This window comes from Macaca fascicularis, chromosome X, assembly GCF_037993035.2.
Source record: "Macaca fascicularis isolate 582-1 chromosome X, T2T-MFA8v1.1".
Classification (NCBI taxonomy): domain Eukaryota; kingdom Metazoa; phylum Chordata; class Mammalia; order Primates; family Cercopithecidae; genus Macaca; species Macaca fascicularis.
Genome location: NC_088395.1, coordinates 1484243 through 1504161, shown reverse-complemented (window position 1 = coordinate 1504161; position 19919 = coordinate 1484243). Strand labels below are relative to the sequence as shown.

General features: G+C 57.9%; 1 protein-coding gene across 5 annotated transcripts; it reads right to left on the bottom strand.

Annotated features, from left to right (window-relative positions):
• Nucleotides 1-276: 276 nt before the first annotated feature.
• LOC102141189 (A-kinase anchor protein 17A) lies at nucleotides 277-13082 on the bottom strand. 5 transcript variants are annotated; one of them, XR_012429880.1, is made up of 6 exons: nucleotides 11799-12562; nucleotides 10288-11068; nucleotides 9041-9189; nucleotides 3419-3659; nucleotides 2663-2732; nucleotides 2136-2202 (listed from the first exon to the last, which is right to left on the bottom strand). XR_012429880.1 is itself a non-coding variant. In XM_065538461.2 (5 exons), exons 2-5 carry the CDS (start codon nucleotides 11047-11049, stop codon nucleotides 1264-1266), a joined length of 2091 nt encoding a protein of 696 aa, XP_065394533.1. In that variant the 5' UTR covers nucleotides 11050-11068; nucleotides 12917-13082; the 3' UTR covers nucleotides 277-1263. The 5 variants fall into 5 exon arrangements, 4 of the variants coding, with proteins under 4 accessions (XP_065394533.1, XP_045240319.2, XP_073885347.1 ...); XM_065538461.2 differs by lacking the exons at nucleotides 2663-2732; nucleotides 11799-12562 and adding an exon at nucleotides 12917-13082 and having other exon boundaries at nucleotides 277-2202; XM_045384384.3 differs by lacking the exon at nucleotides 2663-2732 and having other exon boundaries at nucleotides 277-2202.
• Nucleotides 13083-19919: the final 6837 nt, after the last annotated feature.

The window sequence follows — 19919 nt, the reverse complement described above, 5'->3', positions numbered from 1 at the left end:
AGCTCCTTGGTTTTAAAAAAGATTGGTTTTCTGAATTTGGCTAAGTTTATGTTCTCAGCAAACAAATTTGATGCCTCTTAGGACCCAGGATTCTCCTCTCAGAAGGTGACTACGGTACAGCCCCGGGGGAGCTGTGTGATGTACGATCACCGAACCAGCAGGTCTAGGAAAAGTGAACGGTTTCTACTGGGTTGAGACGCACTTGGCTAGAATCAGCGGAATAACGCAGTCCAAGGCACATAAAAACACAAAAATCGTAAGCGTGAAAAATCTCAGTTCATTGGAAAAGGATTTTATTTCACCATAAAAATGCAAACTGGAATAAACACCATCTTTCCTAACGCGAACGTTACAGCTATTTTTAAGTACTTCTGAGCTTCACTTGGAGAAGCGAATGATTATAAAACTTAACAAGTTTGCAGCCTGAAATCTGTTTGAAACATTCCAAGTAAAAATAATTTAGCAAAACAGCTTCTTAAAAAAACCACACGCACTAACCTTTACTAGAAACCAAAGCTTTTTCACCACCCTTTTTTATGCGTAATTCCTTGAAGTTGTAAAAAGTGAATGTTTTGGAAGTTAAGGAGCCTCAGACCATTGGGGACCACTCCCCGCACACCGACACCTTAAAAAGAATGGCCCGTTTGGGTTTTGATCTCAAAGGACTTGTACCTTCCTCACCCGTGACTCCACGTCAGCATCACGTTTCGGCATATCCCACCCAACCTGCATTTCCCGATCAGTTGAAGTTACAAACTGGGGAGGGGGAGGGAGAAATGACCAGGGCAGCGCTTTTTCTTTTCTGTCTAGTGCCGGTGTGACTCCGGTGGTCCACACCTTTGAGGAGTCTCCCCTGCTGCGTCAGGTGCACCTCCTGGGCCGTGCACGCGGGGAGGTCGCCAAGCAGACACAGAGCTCCCCGCGTGGGGAGGAAGTCATGCGGCAGCTCTGCCCTTCTCACCACCGTCCGTCCGTGCGCTTTTCCTGACTGAGAGAGGACTGGCCGTATTAAAGCTATCGGATCAAGTTTTCGAGGGCTACGTGTTTGAAACTGAAGTGCCAAGTACGCTGCGGTGAGTGAAGAAAGATGGATGTCTAAAGCGTGGTGTCTTCCTTCTTTGCCAGCGGGCTCCTTGGACGTTCTTGGCTGCGGGAGGGTCTTAGCTTTGTAGGGGGTGGACGGACAGCGGCCAAGGAGCGGCCAGGACGCTGGAGCAGGTCCTGGTCTTTCGCGGACAGGCCATGGGGAGGCCGCGCCCGTCATTACCTGTTCCAGGTACTGCGGTGCTTGCTCGGGGACCGGGAGCGCGAGCGCTCGCTCCGGCGGCGGTGGCGGCTGTGCTTCCTGCCGGCGCTGCCCTTCCGCTCCCGGCTGCGCTCCCTCCGGTGCCTGTCTCTGCTGTGGGACCTCCGGGACCGGGCGTGGTCCGGGCTGGCGCTGCGCCGGCGGGGGCTGTCATCCTTGGAGGCGTGCTTCTTGTGGGGCCGCCGCTCCTTGCGCGGCCGCCCGTCGTCCTCCCTGCTGCCCGCCCGCCTGGCCCGGCTCCTCTCCCGCTTGTGCCGCTCATCCAGCCCGTCTCCGCCGGCCCGGCCCCGGCCCTTGCTGGGCTCCCGGTTGCACTTGTCCTGTTCCGACCGGGTGTCCTTTTTGGAGACGTTCTGCTCGCAGGCAGGGAGGCCCTTGGGCTGCTGGGTGTTGTCGGGAATGCAGGAGAGGACGCCGCCGGGGCACCTCTTCTCCGGAGAGCCGTCCTCGGGGGCCGCGCGGCAGCCGCTCTGACCCTCCCTGCACGGGGCCTCCTCGGCCACGCTGCCGTTCACGCTTTGGGGAGCGCCGTCGGCCTCCGGCTGGGCCGCGGTCTCCTTGGGGGCACCGGCGGGGAGCTGGCCCCCGAGGGGGTGCAGCGCGGCGGCGCTCACGCAGCCGGACGACACGGTCTGCAGGATGTCCAGGACCGGCTGCAGCAGGTCGGCGTGCGCCACGCCCAGCTCGTCGTGCGCGTGGGCGTCGTCCGGCTTCTTGCTCAGCAGGATGCTCAGCAGCCGCTCGCGCAGCTCCCGCTCCTTCCGCTGCAGGCCCAGCGCGCGCTCCTTCTCCTCCTCCACGCGCCGCAGCTCGGCCTCCTGCAGCCGCCGCCGCTCCTCCTGCTGCTGCAGCCGCAGCTTCTCCTCCTTCTGCTCCTGCTCCTGTAGCTTCACGGCCTGCGGGGAAGAGGAAAGCGCGGCTGAGCCTGACCCCTGAGCCCGGCCGGACACTGGGAGAGGAGCTGGGACGGTGTTTGGAGGCCCCATGGTCTGGGGATGCAGGATCAGCGGCCTGGCTGGACTCCAGCCCTGGGGCGGGGGGCGTCTCCTACTGCGAGCCAGGTCCAGCCCGTCCATCCCTCGGCTCCCTCGGCCACACCTGGGGCCATCATGCGTCGGAGTGAGAAGGAAACCCCTTGGCAAAGCGACCCGGCACAGCCCCGGGGCGGGCCTCTCGGGCAGAGCCGGGCCTTGCCGGGAGCCCCGCCACGTTGCACGCAGGGGGCCTGGAGTTAGGTCACAAGCGGCCGCCGGCAGCAGGGAGCTGAAATGACGCCGCAGACACACGCCGCCTCTGCCGCCGCCGCCGCCGCGGGGCGAGCCTGGCCTAGCCTGGGTTAGTGTCTTCAATATTCACCATGAGGTAAGGACTGGGCTGCCACATGTCTCAGCCTCTTGTCATGCTCCTTCCCGGGGACTTATCACAACTGTAATCAGACAACAGGTTATGGGGTCGCCCCGCGCTGGACTCCAGGGGGACGCAGCCCTCCTGAGGACAAGGAGCGTGCTGGGGACGTCTGTCCTGGGGAGGTCTGTCTGTCTCTGGGCCCTGGCCCCGGGCTCATGGGAGTTACCAGTCGTGCCTGCAGGAGGAGCAAGGAGGCTCTTGGTGCTGAGGGGGTCGTCAGTACCGGCGCTGGTGAGACCTGCCAGGTTCACACGGCGGAGGAGGCCCCCTCTGCGTGCTCGGCCCTCCACCCAGCCTACCTTGCCCCTCTGCTCTGGGCCACTGGTGAGGTCACAGCCAGGCCAGCTGACCACACACGGAGGCACGGGCCAGAGAGAGCGGCCCCCTGCACTCTCCACCACTGCCCGGACCCAAAGGAAACAGAGAACCTCTGCCCCAGCCCCCGGGAGGCTGCCAGCCTGCTCGGGGAACCTGAATGCACCAGCTTTGCAAAAGGAAACCGTCACAGCTCTGAAATCATCGGGAACGACAGACAAGTGCTACACCCTACCGGGCAGGAGCCGTCATCCTCGGCACTAAAGCTGGTTTTGTGGGTACAGCTGCGGCCAGCGGGGAAACGGCGCCGTGACACCACCCGCGTTTCAGGGGAGGGCACCGAGGGCAGCCCGGGTGCGGCTGGCGGCGGCAGAGGGAGCCCCCGGGTACCTTGGCTCTGCTGAGCAGCTCGGCGATGAGCCGGATGGACTGCAGGTTCCTCTGGGCCAGCAGCAGCTTGCGCTCCTCCAGCTTGATCTTCTCCTGCAGCTGCTTCTGCTCCTCCGCCTGCAGCTTCTCCAGCTTCTTCTGATTCCGGCGCAGCTCGCGGTCCCTCTGCTTCTGCTCCCTCTTGCGAAGCTTCTCTTCTCTTTTCCTCTCTCGCTCCAGCTCTTCCAGCTCCTTCTGTTTCCTGCATGGAACACACCGGGGGTTTGTCACCGACAGCAGCTGTAGCCAACACATGATACACCATACAAGTGGCTTTTCACACAAGGGGGAAAAGGCCACAGTCCAACGATTAAGCATTTAACTCTTTATCCCAAAGTGGACCTCGGCTGACTCAAAGCAGCCCGAGAGGTGGAAGGAGTGAGCCGGGCGAGGACCTCCGTGACCTTCCAATACACCACCCTGCTAAGCGTGACCCAACCCTGAAACCACCAAGAAAACGACCAGCGGATCGACCACATCAAAAGCCACGCCCCCAGCCAGGGGAAAGACGGACGGACGGACGGTGGAAAGAGCATCAGCAACAACTCAAGAAACTGCGGAAGATCCTTGGGGTGCAGCATCTGTGGCCGCCGAGGAAAGGCCAGCGCCCCAATGCACGGCAGAGGACGCAGATGGCCACCAAACCACGTAAGGCGCCCGGCTTCGGCTGGTGCATGCGTCCAGAGGACAGCACTGAGCACAAACGGCAGGGGCCCCAGGAAGCAGGTTCCAGCTGCACAGGAAAGCTTTCTAACAATCACCAGGGAAGGCCAGCATGCGCGCACACCAGGGAGGCGGCCCCGGGCACCAGGGAGGAGCAGGAGGAGGGACGCGCCGTGCAGAGCCCTGCACCAGAGCCAAGTGGACAATGCGGCCTTGAAGACAACAGACCGCACAGATCCCCGTTCTGTGAAATTCTACAAAGGCCCCACCCACGACGGCACAAAACCGCCAGCCCGGCTGCCTGGGGCTGTGGAGAGGGCATCGAGGGAGCAGGGCAGGAGGGGCCCTTCCCAGGGGAGGGGCACGTGGCTTCATCCGATTGCACTCAACGCCAGCACTTCTTTGGGTGACGATCACCCATGACCTCAACAAGCAGGGCGGCGACCACACAGCTGGACGGGGAGGGACCCCTGCTCCAGCAGCCCAGCGGTGACGAAACACAGCAAGACCTGGTAAGAGTGGCCCGGGCCGGGCACAGTGGCTCACACCTATAATCCCAGCACTTTGGGAAGCCGAGGCGGGCAGATCACAAAGATTAAGACCATCCTGGCCAACACGGTGAAACCCCGTCTCTACTAAAAATACAAAAATTAGCTGGACATAGTGACGGGCACCTGTAATCCCAGCTGCTTGGGAGGCTGAGGCAGAAGAATGAGAAGAATCGCTTGAACCCAGGAGGTGGAGCTTGCAGAGAGCCGAGATCGCACCACTGCGCTCCAGCCTGGTGACAGAGCGAGACTCCGTCTCAACAAAAAAAAAAAAAAAGAAGAGTGGCCTGGAAGCCCCATGTGCAGCTCTAAGCAGCACCGAGGAACCTGAGCAGGCCTGACGGGATGACGTAGACCCGCAGAGACACCAAGGGGAGAGGACACACCAAGGGGAGAGGAGACACCAAGGGGAGAGGAGACACCAAGGGGAGAGGACACACCAAGGGGAGAGGAGACACCAAGGGGAGAGGAGACACCAGGGTGAGAGGACACACCAAGGGGAGAGGAGACACCAAGGGGAGAGGAGACACCAGGGTGAGAGAACACAACAAGGGGAGAGGAGACACCAGGGTGAGAGGAGACACCAAGGGGAGAGGAGACACCAGGGTGAGAGGACACACCAAGGGGAGAGGAGACACCAAGGGGAGAGGAGACACCAAGGGGAGAGGAGACACCAAGGGGAGAGGAGACACCAAGGGGAGAAGAGACACCAGGGTGAGAGGACACACCAAGGCGAGAGGAGACACAGGGATGAGGAGAAGCAGGCCGGGAGAAAAGGCGTCCCGCTCTCCACCACCCCAAGAAGGGAGCCGGGCCAGGTGCCGACGGCCAGGCAGTGATCCATACGGTCTCCGGCCGGGGTATGAAGGTCCTCAAGCAGTTCCATGTGCTGAAGGTTTAACTGTCCTGTGAGCTGTCACCGCCCCACGAGCTCAGAGGATGGCTCAGGGCAGCCCAGCACATAGCACGCCCTTAGGCGGGACTCACACCGACGCCTCAAGGCTGGGCAGCTTTCAGAGGACAGCACTCATCAAGCTCCAAGTCACCTGTGAGGGCCAAACACACACGCCTCATTTCCACCCACCAGAGAGAAACCCGGAGGCTGCCCTGGGCCTCCTCTCATGCTCAGCCTCTGAGGAATGACGGGGGGGCAGCAGGGGCGAGTACGGCCCTGCGTGGGGAAGGACAGCTCCACCGGCCACCCTGGAGCCCTCCCCGCCAACTCTGACGACGGGCCGGCCCTCCCCCGGGGCTCCAGCCACCGTGTCCTGCTGTGGAGAAGCTCACGGCCTGGCCCCGCGTCCCCCAAGCCCTCTGTGGTCTGGCCAGGTGGACGGGGCCTCTTCCCTGCAGAGGCCCCACTTCACTTCTCCGACGCCCATCTCTCCTCAGGGAAAGATCAAGGACGCAGCTTCTCCTCACCCCCAAGCTGCTTTCTGAAATGTTGTGGGGACTGTCCTGCAAGACTGAGAGGTCCGACGCTCTGAGTCCCACTCCCCACTTCCAGAACGTGGACAGGCACATTCAGCCAGGCCTGGGCTGTGTCTGACCCTGGAAGAGTCCCTGTAATGTCCCAGGACGGTCTCCCACCCCGGCTGTCCCGGTCGGCCTGACAGCGGCTGACACAGGGGACCCTGACTCAACCCCACATCCGAACCGCCCTCTCCCAGGATGGCGACACAGCAGCACGTCCAGTTCTCCCAGGGTGTCTGCCTCTGTGTACTTCCTGCCTTGGGTCCTGGGGCTCCTGACGGCTGACCTGGGCCCCCCCAGCCCATTCACGGCCACTCGCTTACATGCTGCACCTGCCTCATCTAAGGAGGCCTCAGCCCACTCTCCCCTGGGGAGGCAACGGGGGCTATATAAAGAACACCAAGGGCAGGATGGCCCTGTTCCCAGGAGTTCAGTGCCGGGACTCTCGTGCAAACATCACCCGCCACACACATCAACACACTGGCACCAGCGTCACATAAAGCAGTGAGAAACGGAAATACAACGGACCAACTCGGTCCCACCGGAGGCTGTCCAGGAGGCCCCCAGTCAAGTCCAACACATCCCAGACTTGGTATCGGCGACATGAAGCGCAACAGACGTGCAGAACGCACTAAAGTCCTCGGAGGGCACAGCCTGGTGGGGGGAGGAGGGGGAGGAGGGGGAGGAGGAGGAGGGGGGGAGGAGGAGGAGGGGGGAGGAGGAGGGGGGGAGGAGGAGGAGGGGGGGAGGAGGAGGAGGGGGAGGAGGAGGAGGGGAGAGGAGGAGGAGGGGGAGGAGGGGGAGGGGGAGGGGGAGGGGGAGGAGGAGGAGGGGGAGGGGGAGGAGGAGGAGGGGGGGAGGAGGAGGAGGGGGGAGGAGGAGGAGGGGGAGGGGGAGGAGGAGGAGGAGGAGGAGGGGGAGGAGGAGGAGGAGGAGGAGGGGGGAGGAGGAGGATTCCGCCTCACTAAGACAGCACAGCAGGAGGGATGGAGGAGGACAACGAGGAATCCGCCTCACGGGATTCACGGCAAGTTGTTGGTTCCCTCCTGCAATGCTAAGAAGATGAAAAGGGCTACAAAGACTGACCTGAGGTGGTCTTTGGTACCCCAACCGCAGTGAACAACTCAGGCCATTGCTTTAAAGGCCTCTTAAGCAAAACTGGGTTTTTATCCTATGGTTTTTTGTTTTAAATCTGGCCATCACCATCAACCCTCTACCTCATTTTGTAAACGTAGCCTCAACCTAAACGCAAACTTGCAAACGGCTAAGGCATTCTGCTTGTTTCAGTGGGATATGTGAACAGCGTGTGGAGGGAGAAGAGGTGGCCCTTCGGGAAAGGCGTGGTCCTGGGAACCGACAGAGATCACGTCAGACCATGATGTACGACAGGAAAACGAACAGAAACACGCATATTCTGCTGCGTCTCAAACAGCCACTCACGCAGGTCCTCACGTGCACAGCTGCGCACCCACAGGCACGCACACACACCCCTACGTGCACACACACACAAGTACACACACACGGTCACAGGCACACAAGCATGCACATAGGCATATGTGTGCTGTGTGCACAGATGCAGAGGAGCACACACACGAGGGCACGCATGCGTACATACGCACACAGGTACACACGTGCACACAGGTACGTGAGCTCACAGGAACGCATGCACACACACATAGACACGTGTGCACACATGCAAAGGCACACACCGGGGCAAACACGCGTACATACACAGGTACGCACACGAGCTCACAGGCATGCATGCACACACAGGCACGTGTGCAGACACAGAGGCACACACGGCACACATGCGTACATATGCACACAGGTACACACACGAGCTCACAGGCATGCATGCACACACAGGCACGTGTGCAGACACAGAGGCACACACACGTGGGCACACATGCGTACATATGCACACAGGTACACACACGAGCTCACACACATGCACACACACAGGCACGTGTGCAGATGCAGAGGCACACACATGGCACACACGCGTACATATGCACACAGGTACACACACGAGCTCACACACATGCACACACACAGGCACGTGTGCACAGATGCAGAGGCACACACATGGCACACACGCGTACATATGCACACAGGTACACACACGAGCTCACACACATGCACACACACAGGCACGTGTGCACAGATGCAGAGGCACACACGCGTACATATGCACACAGGTACACACACGAGCTCACACACATGAACACACACACAGGCACATGGGCACAGATGCAGAGGCACACACGCGTACATATGCACGCAGGTACACACACGAGCTCACACATGCACACACAGGCACATGGGCACAGATGCAGAGGCACACACATGGGCACACATGCGTACATATGCACGCAGGTACACACACGAGCTCACACACATGCACACACACACAGGCACGTGCGCACAGATGCAGAGGCACACACATGGGCACACATGCACACATATGCACACAGGTACACACACGAGCTCACACACATGCACACACACAGGCACATGTGCACAGATGCAGAGGCACACCCACATGGGCACACATGCACAAAGGTACACATACGAGCTCACAGACACATGCACACACACGTGGGCACACGCGGGCACAGACGCACAGAGAGGCACACATGCACGCAGGCACTCACAGGCACGCATGCACACACACAGGCACAGGTGCACAGACGCACAGGCACACACACGGGCACACATACGTACATACAAAGCACACACACCGGTTCACAGGCACACATGCCTCCACGCACACAGGTACACACAAGCTCACAAGCACGCACACACCCACACAGGAATACATGCATACACACGCACACGAGTCTGCGCACACTCCCAGGTGCCGGACACCAGCGCCGAGGGCCCCTCCCGCAGAAGGTACCTTTCCTCCGCTCGCTGCCTCTCCTCCGCTTCCTTCTCTCTGCGCTTCTGTTCTTCTCTTTGCTGCTCCAGTTCCTGAAGCTTCTGCCTCTCCAGCTGCCGCTTCTTAATTGACGCATCACTCAGGTGTTTGGTCGAATCAAAAGAAACCTTTAAAAGCAAAAAACAGTGTGAGACGGCCTTCCCCCAAAGCCCCCCAGACACACGGCCAGGCGCCCTCTCCCTCTCCCGGGCCACAGGGCCAAGTCCTCAGAGCCTGAGCTCCCGCTCACCACTCACGTCCGGTGCAGACCCAGACAGTGGGGCCCAGAAGCCAAACCACTCCCTCCAAGTCACCATCAGTAGCTCAAGACCTAGCTCATCCCACAGAGTTACAAGGAACACCAACTACCCCTCGCCACTTACTGGACACAAGTGACGCGCCACCGCGGCAAGACACGGTTCCCCTTCCGCTACCCGGCTCCACCATCTCCTGTGGCCAGAGCCACCCCGGGGCCTCCTGCCCACGCCCACGGGGCACATCTTAAGGCCACAAAACCTCCTCCAGGAGGCTGGTTCATTTGTCACCGCGAAGCCAACACGGGTCGAAATACATGAGGCAAGGCCGGGCACGGTGGCTCACGCCTGTCATCCCAGTACTTTGGGAGGCCCAGGCGGGCAGATCACAAAGTCGGGAGTTCGAGACCGGCCTGGCCAATACGGCGAAACCCTGTCTCTACTAAAAATATAAAAATTAGCCAGACGTGGTGGCACGTGCCTGTAGTCCCAGCTACTCGGGAGGCTGAGGCAGGAGAATCGCTCGGACCCAGGAGGCGGAGGTTGCAGTGAGCAGAGATCGTGCCACTGCACTCCAGCCTGGGTGACAGATCGATACTCTGTCTCAAAAACAAACAAACAGCGCATGAGGCTTAAGGGAACGTTAATCCCTAGTTTCAAGGAGCATTCTGGGAAGGCCAGGTTCTCTTGGTTCTGATACGGTTCAAATCCCTGTCACAGTTCCTGAGGGTCCAACCCTCACCTACTAGACATCTTCCTTCAGATACCGAATTTCCAAAACCACAGCACGGACCCCCTACTCGACCTCACGCCTGTGTCCCTGAAATTCGACGGGAACGGGGCTGTTGCTGTGGTTTTACTCAGGGGAGGTCCCCACAGCCTAAGCGGTGTGGCTGGGAGCGATCTACTGACCCTGCTGGAAGGAAGCCGCCCAAGGGAGGAAGCGCGTGGGTCTCGGCGCCCAGGGCTCACCTTGATGTTGCAGGCCACGGCCTTGCCGTCCTCGCCCTTGTACATGAGTTTCATCCCGCGCAGGGCGCTCATGGCCTGGATGAAGCCCACGTACTCGCGGTACTGCACGTAGGCCTCGAAGTTCAAGTGCCCCCCGAAACTGAAGGTGTGGAAGTTGCGGCCCGTCATCTCCTCGCGGTAGGGGTCCAGCATGGGGATGTCCACATTCCGGATCTCCCCGAACTTCTCAAACACCTTGACCAGGACGTCCTCGCTGGGCTTCTCGGAGCCCGACTCCTTCAGGGCGAACCACTTGCAGGGCAGCCCCTCCAGGTGGATGGTGTCCGGCCGCTCCCCCGGCAGGGTCTCGTTCATGTCCTTGGCGTCGCGGAAGAAGGAGTCCCAGTCGTGGCGGGTGGGGAAGTCGATCTTGAACTCGGCCGCGCGCACCTTCAGGATGTCGGAGAAGCCGCTGAGCTTGATGGTCTTGCCGTCCAGGCAGGCCAGGAAAGACTTGACCAGGCTCTTGTTCTCCACCTCCCCCTCGAAGCGGATGAAGTCCATGGTGCTCTTGGAAATACGCAGCGTGGAGAACTGGTGGTTGTGCACCATGCCCTTCAGCCTCTCCATCACCTCCCAGTTGGAGATGGACTTCCCCGGCTGCTTCAGCTGCGGGAGCGCCACGCTGATGGTCATCTTGGTGATGGGCTTCAGGTACAAGCCGTACGCGGGGCAGAGCTCCACGGCCTCAGACGTGTCGTGCACGATGGTAGCCGCTGCCATAGCCTCCGGGACCTTGGGCCTGAAACAGAAGATGCAGACGGTCAGCGTCGGCCCCACCGGCTCCCCCGCCAAGGAGGAGGGGCCGCACCAGCCGGCACTCTGGGACTCGGAGAAGAGCAACGGCAGTGTCTCTCTGCCGTGCCAGAGACCGGTTTCTCCTTTGTTAAAAGCCATCTCGACGGAGTTTTTTACTCTTTAAAATCATTAAGAGTACACTAAAGGGGAAAAAGCCGAGCTGATAAAGAACAGGTTAGTGTCGAAGCCTCGGCCAGCACTGCCCGACACCCTACATCCAGCACCCAGCAGCTCCCAAGGCCTGCAGAATAGGAAGCTGAGCGCGACCAGACCCCTCATGCAGGTCAAGTAGGGACGGGGAAGCTACAAACGCCTAGCTCCACGGGAAGGTGCAGAAAGACACTGGCGGGAAGGGAAGGGGCCAGGGAGAGCACAGCTGCAGGCATCTGGAAGGGCGCTGTGGAGGGGGCGGCGGCCCTGTACTTGCACTGATAAAACAGGAAGTCTCCGGCTACAAAAACAATCCAGAACCATGAACCCTAGTAATCTCCACGAAGGCCAGACGTATCCCAGCTTTAACCCACTCAAAGCCAGAAAGCACAAGGAACTTTCCAAAAGCTGGGGGCCAGAGTTCCCCATCTGTGCCTTCTTCCTCCACCCACCCACCTTCTTTAACCCACACCTGTTCCCTACCGAGCTGACGGCCAGCTCCAAGCAGAGGAAGCTTCACTCACAGAAACCTGAACATCCCAGGTGACCGCCTCTGGCCCGGCCGCCCACCACATCCACCTGGAGGCCTCCTGCCAGGCCCAGGACACGGCCTCCTCGCCCAAGCCCGAGGTGGGAGGCGCGAAAGAGGGAGGGAGGGTAGAAAAGCTACCAGAAAAGGTCAGTGGGGCACAAGGGAGGGGCTCCAGCCTGGGCAGAGACCAGGGAACCCTCCCCCTAGAACCCAGGCGGCCCCAGCAATTGCACCACCAAGGAACCCTCCCCACGGTGGCCTCCAGCGCCCCCCGACCACCCCGGTACACCTGGCTGCCCAACCCCCAGTACCCGGCACTGCCCCTGGTCTTCCCACCTACCGCAGCCCCCCAGCATAGCCTCGGGCTGCCCCTGGCACCCCCGGAAAGGCCCCACGCATTCTCAGGCCCTCGGCCACTCGGTACCCCCCGCCCCTCGGTCACCGCACTCCTGGATGAGCCCCAAAGCCCCCGCCTCCGAAACCCCCGGACAGCCCCTGGCTTCCCAGTGTAGACCTGGGAGCGACCGCAGCGCCACGTCCGCTAGTCCCAGGCCTCCCAGTCTCCCGCTCGCCGAACCCTGGAGACCCCCCAACCGGTCCCCCGAGCTCCCAGCCCTCCGAGACCGCTCCAGGCCTCAGCTCCCTCGGTGGAGTCCCCGGAACCGCTCCAGCCCCCACCCTACTTCCCGGGACCCCCGGACCCCGACCGCAGACCTCCCCAGCCCCCGGTTCCCCCGTACGGCCCCCGGCGCTCTCAGCCCCCCGAGACCACCCCACGCCCCCCAACCCCAGCCCGTCCCCTCCGAGACCCCAGGCCCCGCCCCCAGGCCCCAGCCCCGCCTCCCAAGCCCCGGGCCCCCGGGCCCAGCCCCCACCCCTACTTCCCGGGACCCCCGGACCCCGACCGCAGACCTCCCCAGCCCCCTGGTTCCCCCGTACGGCCCCCGGCGCTCTCAGCCCCCCGAGCCCACCCCACGCCCCCCAACCCCAGCCCGTCCCCTCCGAGACCCCAGGCCCCGCCCCCAGGCCCCAGCCCCGCCTCCCAAGCCCCGGCCCCCCGGGCCCGGTCCGACCAGCGAAGCGTTCGCCAGGCCCGGGGGCGGCACTCACCTGCGCGGGGCTCCGCCTGCGTCCCAGGCCGCCGCCGCCGCTGGCCCAAGCTCCCGCCGTCCCCCGACGACCCCCGGACAGGCGCGGCCTCACCACCCGGCGCCGCCACCGTCCCCTGGAGGCGCCTCCGACGCCGCCACCGCCGTCGCCGCCCGCCCTCTGTGACGCATTTCCGTTTCCGGCGCGAGGGCTCGCGGAAGCGGCCGCGCGGCGACACCGGGTTTCTCCTCCTGGTCCTGGCCCCGCCCTGGAAGGCGGGACTTCCGGGAGCCCGGCCTTTTGCACTGCGCGTGCGCCAGGCCAGTTTCTTCCCCCCCCGCCCATGCGGCCACCTGCTTGCGGGTAACCAGGGGACGTCCCTCGGCCAGGATCTGCGGCCATCGCCCTTCAGCCAAACAGGAAAGGGGGTCGGTGTGGGGTCTAAATTCCAATTATAGAGTCAAATATCTATAATAAAATTCTGAAATATAATAATATATTTATATTATATAAATATAATCCTGTAACGGGATTCTATACTATACTTACAAATTGTGTGTAATATACTTGAATAATATAATTTATGTATAACTTAGATATCATATTCTATGACGTAATTATAGAATTACATATTATACATTGCTAGTTAATTATTAATTGAATTGTTAATTATTAATTGTATTATTAATAGTTATTAACGCATACATTACATAATGTAATTATGAAATAATAAATGACAACTTTCAATGGTATTATGAAATTAAGATAATTTGTATTGTGATTATGAAACAAATGATAATTTGTAATTATAAAATAATGTATGTAATTATGAAATAATAAATAATTTATCATGTAATTTAAAAATAAATGATAATCTAATGTAATTATGAAATAAATGCTAATGTATAATATAATCGTAAAATTAATTTATGTCATGAAATAATGATAATCTATACTGTAATTATGAAATAACTGACAATATTTAATGTAATTATGAAATGATTTATAATGTAATTATGAAATAATAAATGACAATTTATGATGTAACTATAAAATAATAAATGAGGCCAAGTGCGGTGGCTCACGCCTGTAATCCCAGCACTTTGGGAGGCCAAGGTGGGCAGATCACAAGGTCAAGAGTTCAAGACCAGCCTGGGGCCAGGCATGGTGGCTCACGCCTGTAATCCCAGCACTTTGGGAGGCCGAGACGGGCGAATGATGAGGTCAGGAGATGGAGACCATCCTGGCTAACATGGCGAAACCCTATCTCCACTAAAAATACAAAAAAAAAAAAAATTAGTAGGGGGGGTGGTGGGCACCTATAGTCCCAGCTACTAGGGAGGCTGAGGCAGGAGAATGGCATGAACCCGGGAGGTGGAGCTTGCAGTGAGCCGAGATCGCAGCACTGCACTCCAGCCTGGGCAACAGAGCAAGACTCTGTCTCAAAAAAAAAAACAAAAGACCAGCCTGGGCAGCATGGTGAAACCTCGTCTCTATTAAAAAGACAAAAAACTAGCCAGGTATGGAAGTGGGTGCCTGTAGTCCGAGCTATTCAGGAGGCTGAGGCAGGAGAATCACTTGAACCCGGGAGGCGGAGGTTGCAGTGAGCCCAGATCACGCCACTGCACTCCAGCCTGGGTGACAAGAGCGAGACTCTGTCTCCAGTAAATAAATAATGATAATTTATAACGCATTATTCATTTATTTATTATAATCTGTTGTTTATTAAGTATGCCAGGCTCCATGTGAGAAGTATGTGTTTCTGATGTCCGAAATATGCCACAGGTCCCCAAAGTGGAAATCCAGGGTCAGAGCATCACAACAGGAATCTTGCATTTCTCAACGTCAGCAGGTGACAAAGGAGAAAGTGAACGCACCAGGGGCCCCGGGAAGGGGTACCGTTCTGTGAACCCAGGCAGGCTTCAGAGGGACCAGGCTGTGTGAGAGGGTTGCTATACCTTCCGTGTTTCTGTCCTTCTAAGACTCAAGTGCAAACTCAGTTCCCGTGTAGCAGGACGAGCCGCAGACAAAACTCCTCAGACACTGGATTAAAGAAGGAAGAGGTTTTATTATTCAGCCGGGAGCGTCGGCAGACTCGAGTCTTAAGAGCCGAGCTCCCCGAAGACGGAGTTCCCGGGCCTTTGAAGGGCTTACAACTCGAAGGGGTTCCACGTGAAAGGGTGGTGATAGATGGAGAGCACATGTGGTTCGAGTGGGGGGTTAATCTTTTAACCTCAGGCCTGGTCATCCGTGGCACCCGGCTGGTCTTGCCACTAACTTCATTCCTGTTGTTTTTCAGCTTTTACTTCCTCCTCCTCTTCAGAGGCAGTAAGAGAAATGGCTTCTGTCCTCACCCACTGCAAGAATATTAGACGGTGGGGTTTTTAGGAGGTGGTTAGGTCATGAGTGGGATTTGTGCTCTTAGAAGACAGGCCCCACAGGGCTCCCTCGCCCTTTCCACCATGTGAGGACACAGCCAGAAGGAACCATCAGTGAACCAGGAAGCAGGTCCTCACCAGGCCCTGAACCTCCCACTCATCGATCTTGGACTCAGCCTCCAGGACCGTACGGTGGCTCATGCCTGTCATCCCAGCACTTTGGGAGGCTGAGGCGGGTGGATCACCTGGGGTCAGCAGTTTGAGACCAGCGTGGCCAACGTGGTGAAACCCTGTCTGTCTTCAGTAAAAATACAAAAAATTAGCCGGGCATGGTGGCGGGCGCCTGTAGTTCCAGCTACTGAGGGAGGCTGAGGCAGGAGAATGGTTTGAACCTGGGAGGTGGAGGTTGCAGTGAGCTGAGGTTGCGCCATTGCACTCCAGCCTGGGTGACAAGGCAAGACTCCATCTCAAAAGAAGGGGAGGGGAGGGGAGGGGAGGAGGGGACGGGAGGAAAGAAAGGAGAGGAAGGGAGGGAAGAGGAGGGGAAGGGAGGGAAGGGGAGGGGAAGGGAAGGAAGGGCAGGGGAAGGGAGGGAAGGGGAGGGAAAGGGAAGGAAGGGGAGGGCAAGGGAGGGGAGGGGAGTGGAGGAGGGGACGGGAGAAAAGAAGGGAGAAGAAAGAAGGCAAGGGGAGGGGAGGGGAGTAGAGGAGAGGACGGGAGAAAAGAAGGCAGAAGAAGGGAGGGAAGTGGAGGGGAAGGGAAGGAAGGGGAGGGGAAGGGAGGGGAGGGCAGGGAAGTGGAGGAGGGGACGGGAGAAAAGAAGGGAAGGGGAGGTGAGGGGAAAGGAGGGGAGGGGAGGGGAGTGGAGGAGGGGATGGGAGGAAAGAAGGGAAGGGGAGGGGAGGGGAAAGGAGGGGAGGGGAGTGGAGGAGGGGACAGAAGGAAAGAAGCGGAGGGGAGGGCAGTGGAGGAGGGGACGGGAGGAAAGAAGGGAAGGGGAGGGGAGGGGAAAGGAGGGGAGGGGAGTGGAGGAGGGGACAGGAGGAAAGAAGGGGAGGGGAGGGGAGTGGAGGAGGGGACGGGAGGAAAGAAGGGGAGGGGAGGGGAGGGGATGGGAGGAGGGGACGGGAGGAAAGGAGGGGAGGGGAGGGAAGGGGAGGGGAAGGGAGGGGAGGGGAGGGGATGGGAGGAGGGGACGGGAGGAAAGGAGGGGAGGGGAGGGGAAGGGAGGGGAGGGGAGGGGAAGGGAGGGGAGGGGAGGGGATGGGAGGAGGGGACGGGAGGAAAGGAGGGGAGGGGAGGGGAAAGGAGGGGTGGGGAGGGGAAGGGAGGGGAGGGGAAGGGAGGGGAGGGGAGGGGAGGGGATGGGAGGAGGGGGGACAGGAGGAAAGGAGGGGAGGGGAGGGGAAGGGAGGGGAGGGGAGGGGAAAAGAGGGGAGGGGAGGGGAGTGGAGGAGGGGATGGGAGGAAAGAAGGGAAAGGGAGGGGAAGGGAGGGGAGGGGAGGAAAGAAGAGGGCTTGTGGGTATTTGGGGGTCATTTGCATTGTGTGAGCCATGATGTCCCTAAAGGCTAATATTAATATGATTATGAGTCTCAACTTGACCAAACACACCAGGGTGCCCAGGACGGGGACCATTCTGTGAACCCAAGCAGGCTTCTCAGTGAGACACACCCCTTTGCTGCCTTCATGTACAGCCTCCTTCTTCTTAGGGACACGAAAGCGTTTGGGGTTCTCTTTAAAATTCTTCTCGCAGCTGCTGCTTTACATACCATTGGTGTGTGCTTCCCCGGGGAGCTTTGCCACTCAGCTAGCTCCCTGAAGGTATTTCACAAAGCGAATTCAGAAGGAGATCGTCACTCCTTCAGAACCAGCAAGCACCAAAGGATTATTATCGTAATTTGGAAAATGTTGAAGGAAAATGCTTGGCCCTCTAAGCCTGGACAGTATAGTGAGACCCCACTTGTAAAACATTTTGGAGCAAAACATCCCCCTCTCCTGAATGTACCCCAGAAATAAAAAAACAAAGTTCTCTGGTATCTGCAGCTGTAATTCTTTGTCATAGGGAGATAGCCATGATTTCTTCCTGTGTACCCAGTCTGTATAATTTCCCCGAATTGAGCATGAAAGGCAAATAAAAATAGTCTGAGATATCAGTCCCATGATGCTATGGCAAAGGTGCCAGCACTTTCCAGATGCAGTTAAGGTCTCTAGTCAACTGACTTCCAGATAATCAAACAGGAGCGTATTCTAGGTGGACCTGACCTAATCAGGTGAGTACTTTAAAAGAAGGTCTGGGGCCGGGCACAGTGGCTCACGCCTGTAATCCCAGCACTTTGGGAGGCTGAGGCAGGCGGATCACGAGGTCAGGAGATGGAGACCATCCTGGCTAACACGGTGAAACCCCGTCTCTACTAAAAATACAAAAATTAGCCGGGCGTGGTGGCGGGCGCCTGTAGTCCCAGCTACTCAGGAGGCCGAGGCAGAAGAATCGCTTGAACCCAGGAGGCGGAGGTTGCAGTGAGCCAAGATCACCCCATTGCACTCCAGCCTGGGTGACAGAGCAAGACTCCGTCTCAAAAAAAAAAAAAGAAAAGAAAAGAAAAGAAAACGTCTGGATTGTCTCATGCATGTAATACCGGCACTTTTGGAGGCTAACATAGAAAAAGCCCAAGAGTTCAAGACCAGCCTGGACAACATAGTGAGACCCCACTTCTAAAAAAAAATTTAAAACTAGCCAGGCATGGTGGCATGTGCCTGTGGTCCCAGCTACTTGGGAGGCTGAGGTGGGAAGATTACTTGAGCCCAGGAGTTTAAGGCTGCAGTGAGCTGTGATCACACCATTGCACTGTAGACTGGGTGACAGAGGTAGACTCTGTCTCTAAAAAGATGAAAAGTAAAACTAGGCTGGGCACGGGGGCTCACCCCTCTAATCCCAACAATTTGGGAGGCCGAGGTGGGTGGATCACCTGAGGTCATGAGTTCGAGACCAGCCTGGTCAACGTGATGAAACCCCATCTCTACTAAAAGTGCAAAAATTAGTCCTGCGTGGTGCTACCATACTGGCCTAATTTTTGTAATTTTAGTAGAGACGGGGTTTCACCATGTTGGCCGGGATGGTCTCGATTTCTTGACCCTCGTGATCCACCGGCCTCAACCTCCCAAAGTGCTGGGGTTACAGACTTGAGCCACCGCACCCAGCCTCTTCTCCTCTTCTCATGAGGACACCTGTCCTATTAATTATGGGCACACCCTATAAGATACACTGTGACTGTATCTTTCTCAACAGACAGCCTCAGGCTACATGGCTCATGCCTGGAAGATCAAACGTTGGCCGTGATGAAAGATGGGACCTGGGTGGATATCCCTCCTCCAGTTTGTGGGTAAGTGACTCAACCACTCTGAACCTCTGTTTCTTCTTCCTTTAGACGGAGAGAGAGTGTTTGCACAGTTGCAATGTCCAGAAGCATAGGTCAGACGATGGATGGACGATGAGTTTGGGTCGAGAGAGCAGAACAGAGTCAGGTGTGACTGCTGGGATCCACAGAGAACAAACAGTGGAGATACATACTGGACAGGAAGGGCTGGGCGTGGTGGCTCACGCGTATAATGCAATCACTTTGGTAGGGCGAGGCGGGTGGATCACGTGAGGTCAGCAGTTCGAGACCAGCCTGGGCAACATAGCAAAAGCTCGTCTCTACTAAAAAATACAAAAATTAACCAGGCGTGGTGGCTCACACCTGTAATCCCAGCACTTTGGGAGGCCGAGGTGGGCGGATTGCGAGGTCAAGAGATGGAGACCTTCCTGGCCAACACGGCGAAACCGTCTCTACTAAAAATACAACAATTAGCTGGGCGTGGTGGTCCCTGCCTGTAGTCGCAGCTACTTGAGAGGCTGAGGCAGGATAATTGCTTGAACGCAGAAGGCAGAGGTTGCAGTGAGCCAAGATCGCACTACTGCACTCCAACCTGGTGACAGAGAGAGACTCTATCTCAAAAACAAACACAACACAACAAAACAAAACAGGACAGCCTTTCCAGAATAAGGTGGACCTGAAATGCAATGACAGGTGTCCTTTTAAGAGACAGAACAGGAGACACAGAGACACACACACAGAGGAGGAGGCCACATGGAGACGGAGGCAGGGACTGGAGTGTTGCGGCCACAAGCTCAGGGGTGCCTGGAGCCCCCAGGAGCTGGAAGAGGCAGGAAGGATCCTCTCCTAGAGCCTCTGGAAAAAAACTGAATTTAATTATAGTGTAGTGAACGGTGGCCCTCAGAAAGATCTGTCCACATCCTAAAGGCCAGAACCTGGAGTGAGACCTTATTTTGAAACAGGTCTTTGCAGAATTCATTTGTTAACCATCTGAAGATCAGATCTGCCTGGATTAGGATAGGCCCAAAATGCAATGACAGGTGTTCTTATTAAAGGGAAGAAGAGACACAGACACAGAGGAGGAGGCCACATGGAGACGGAGGCAGACATTGGAGTGATGCGGCCACAAGCCCAGGGATGCCTGGAGCCCCCAGGACCTGGGAGAGGCAGGAAGGACCCTCCCTTAGAGTCTCCAGAAGGAACTGGATAAAAAACAGTGGCCCTCAGAAAGATCTGTCCACATCCTAAAGGCCAGAACCTGGAGTGAGA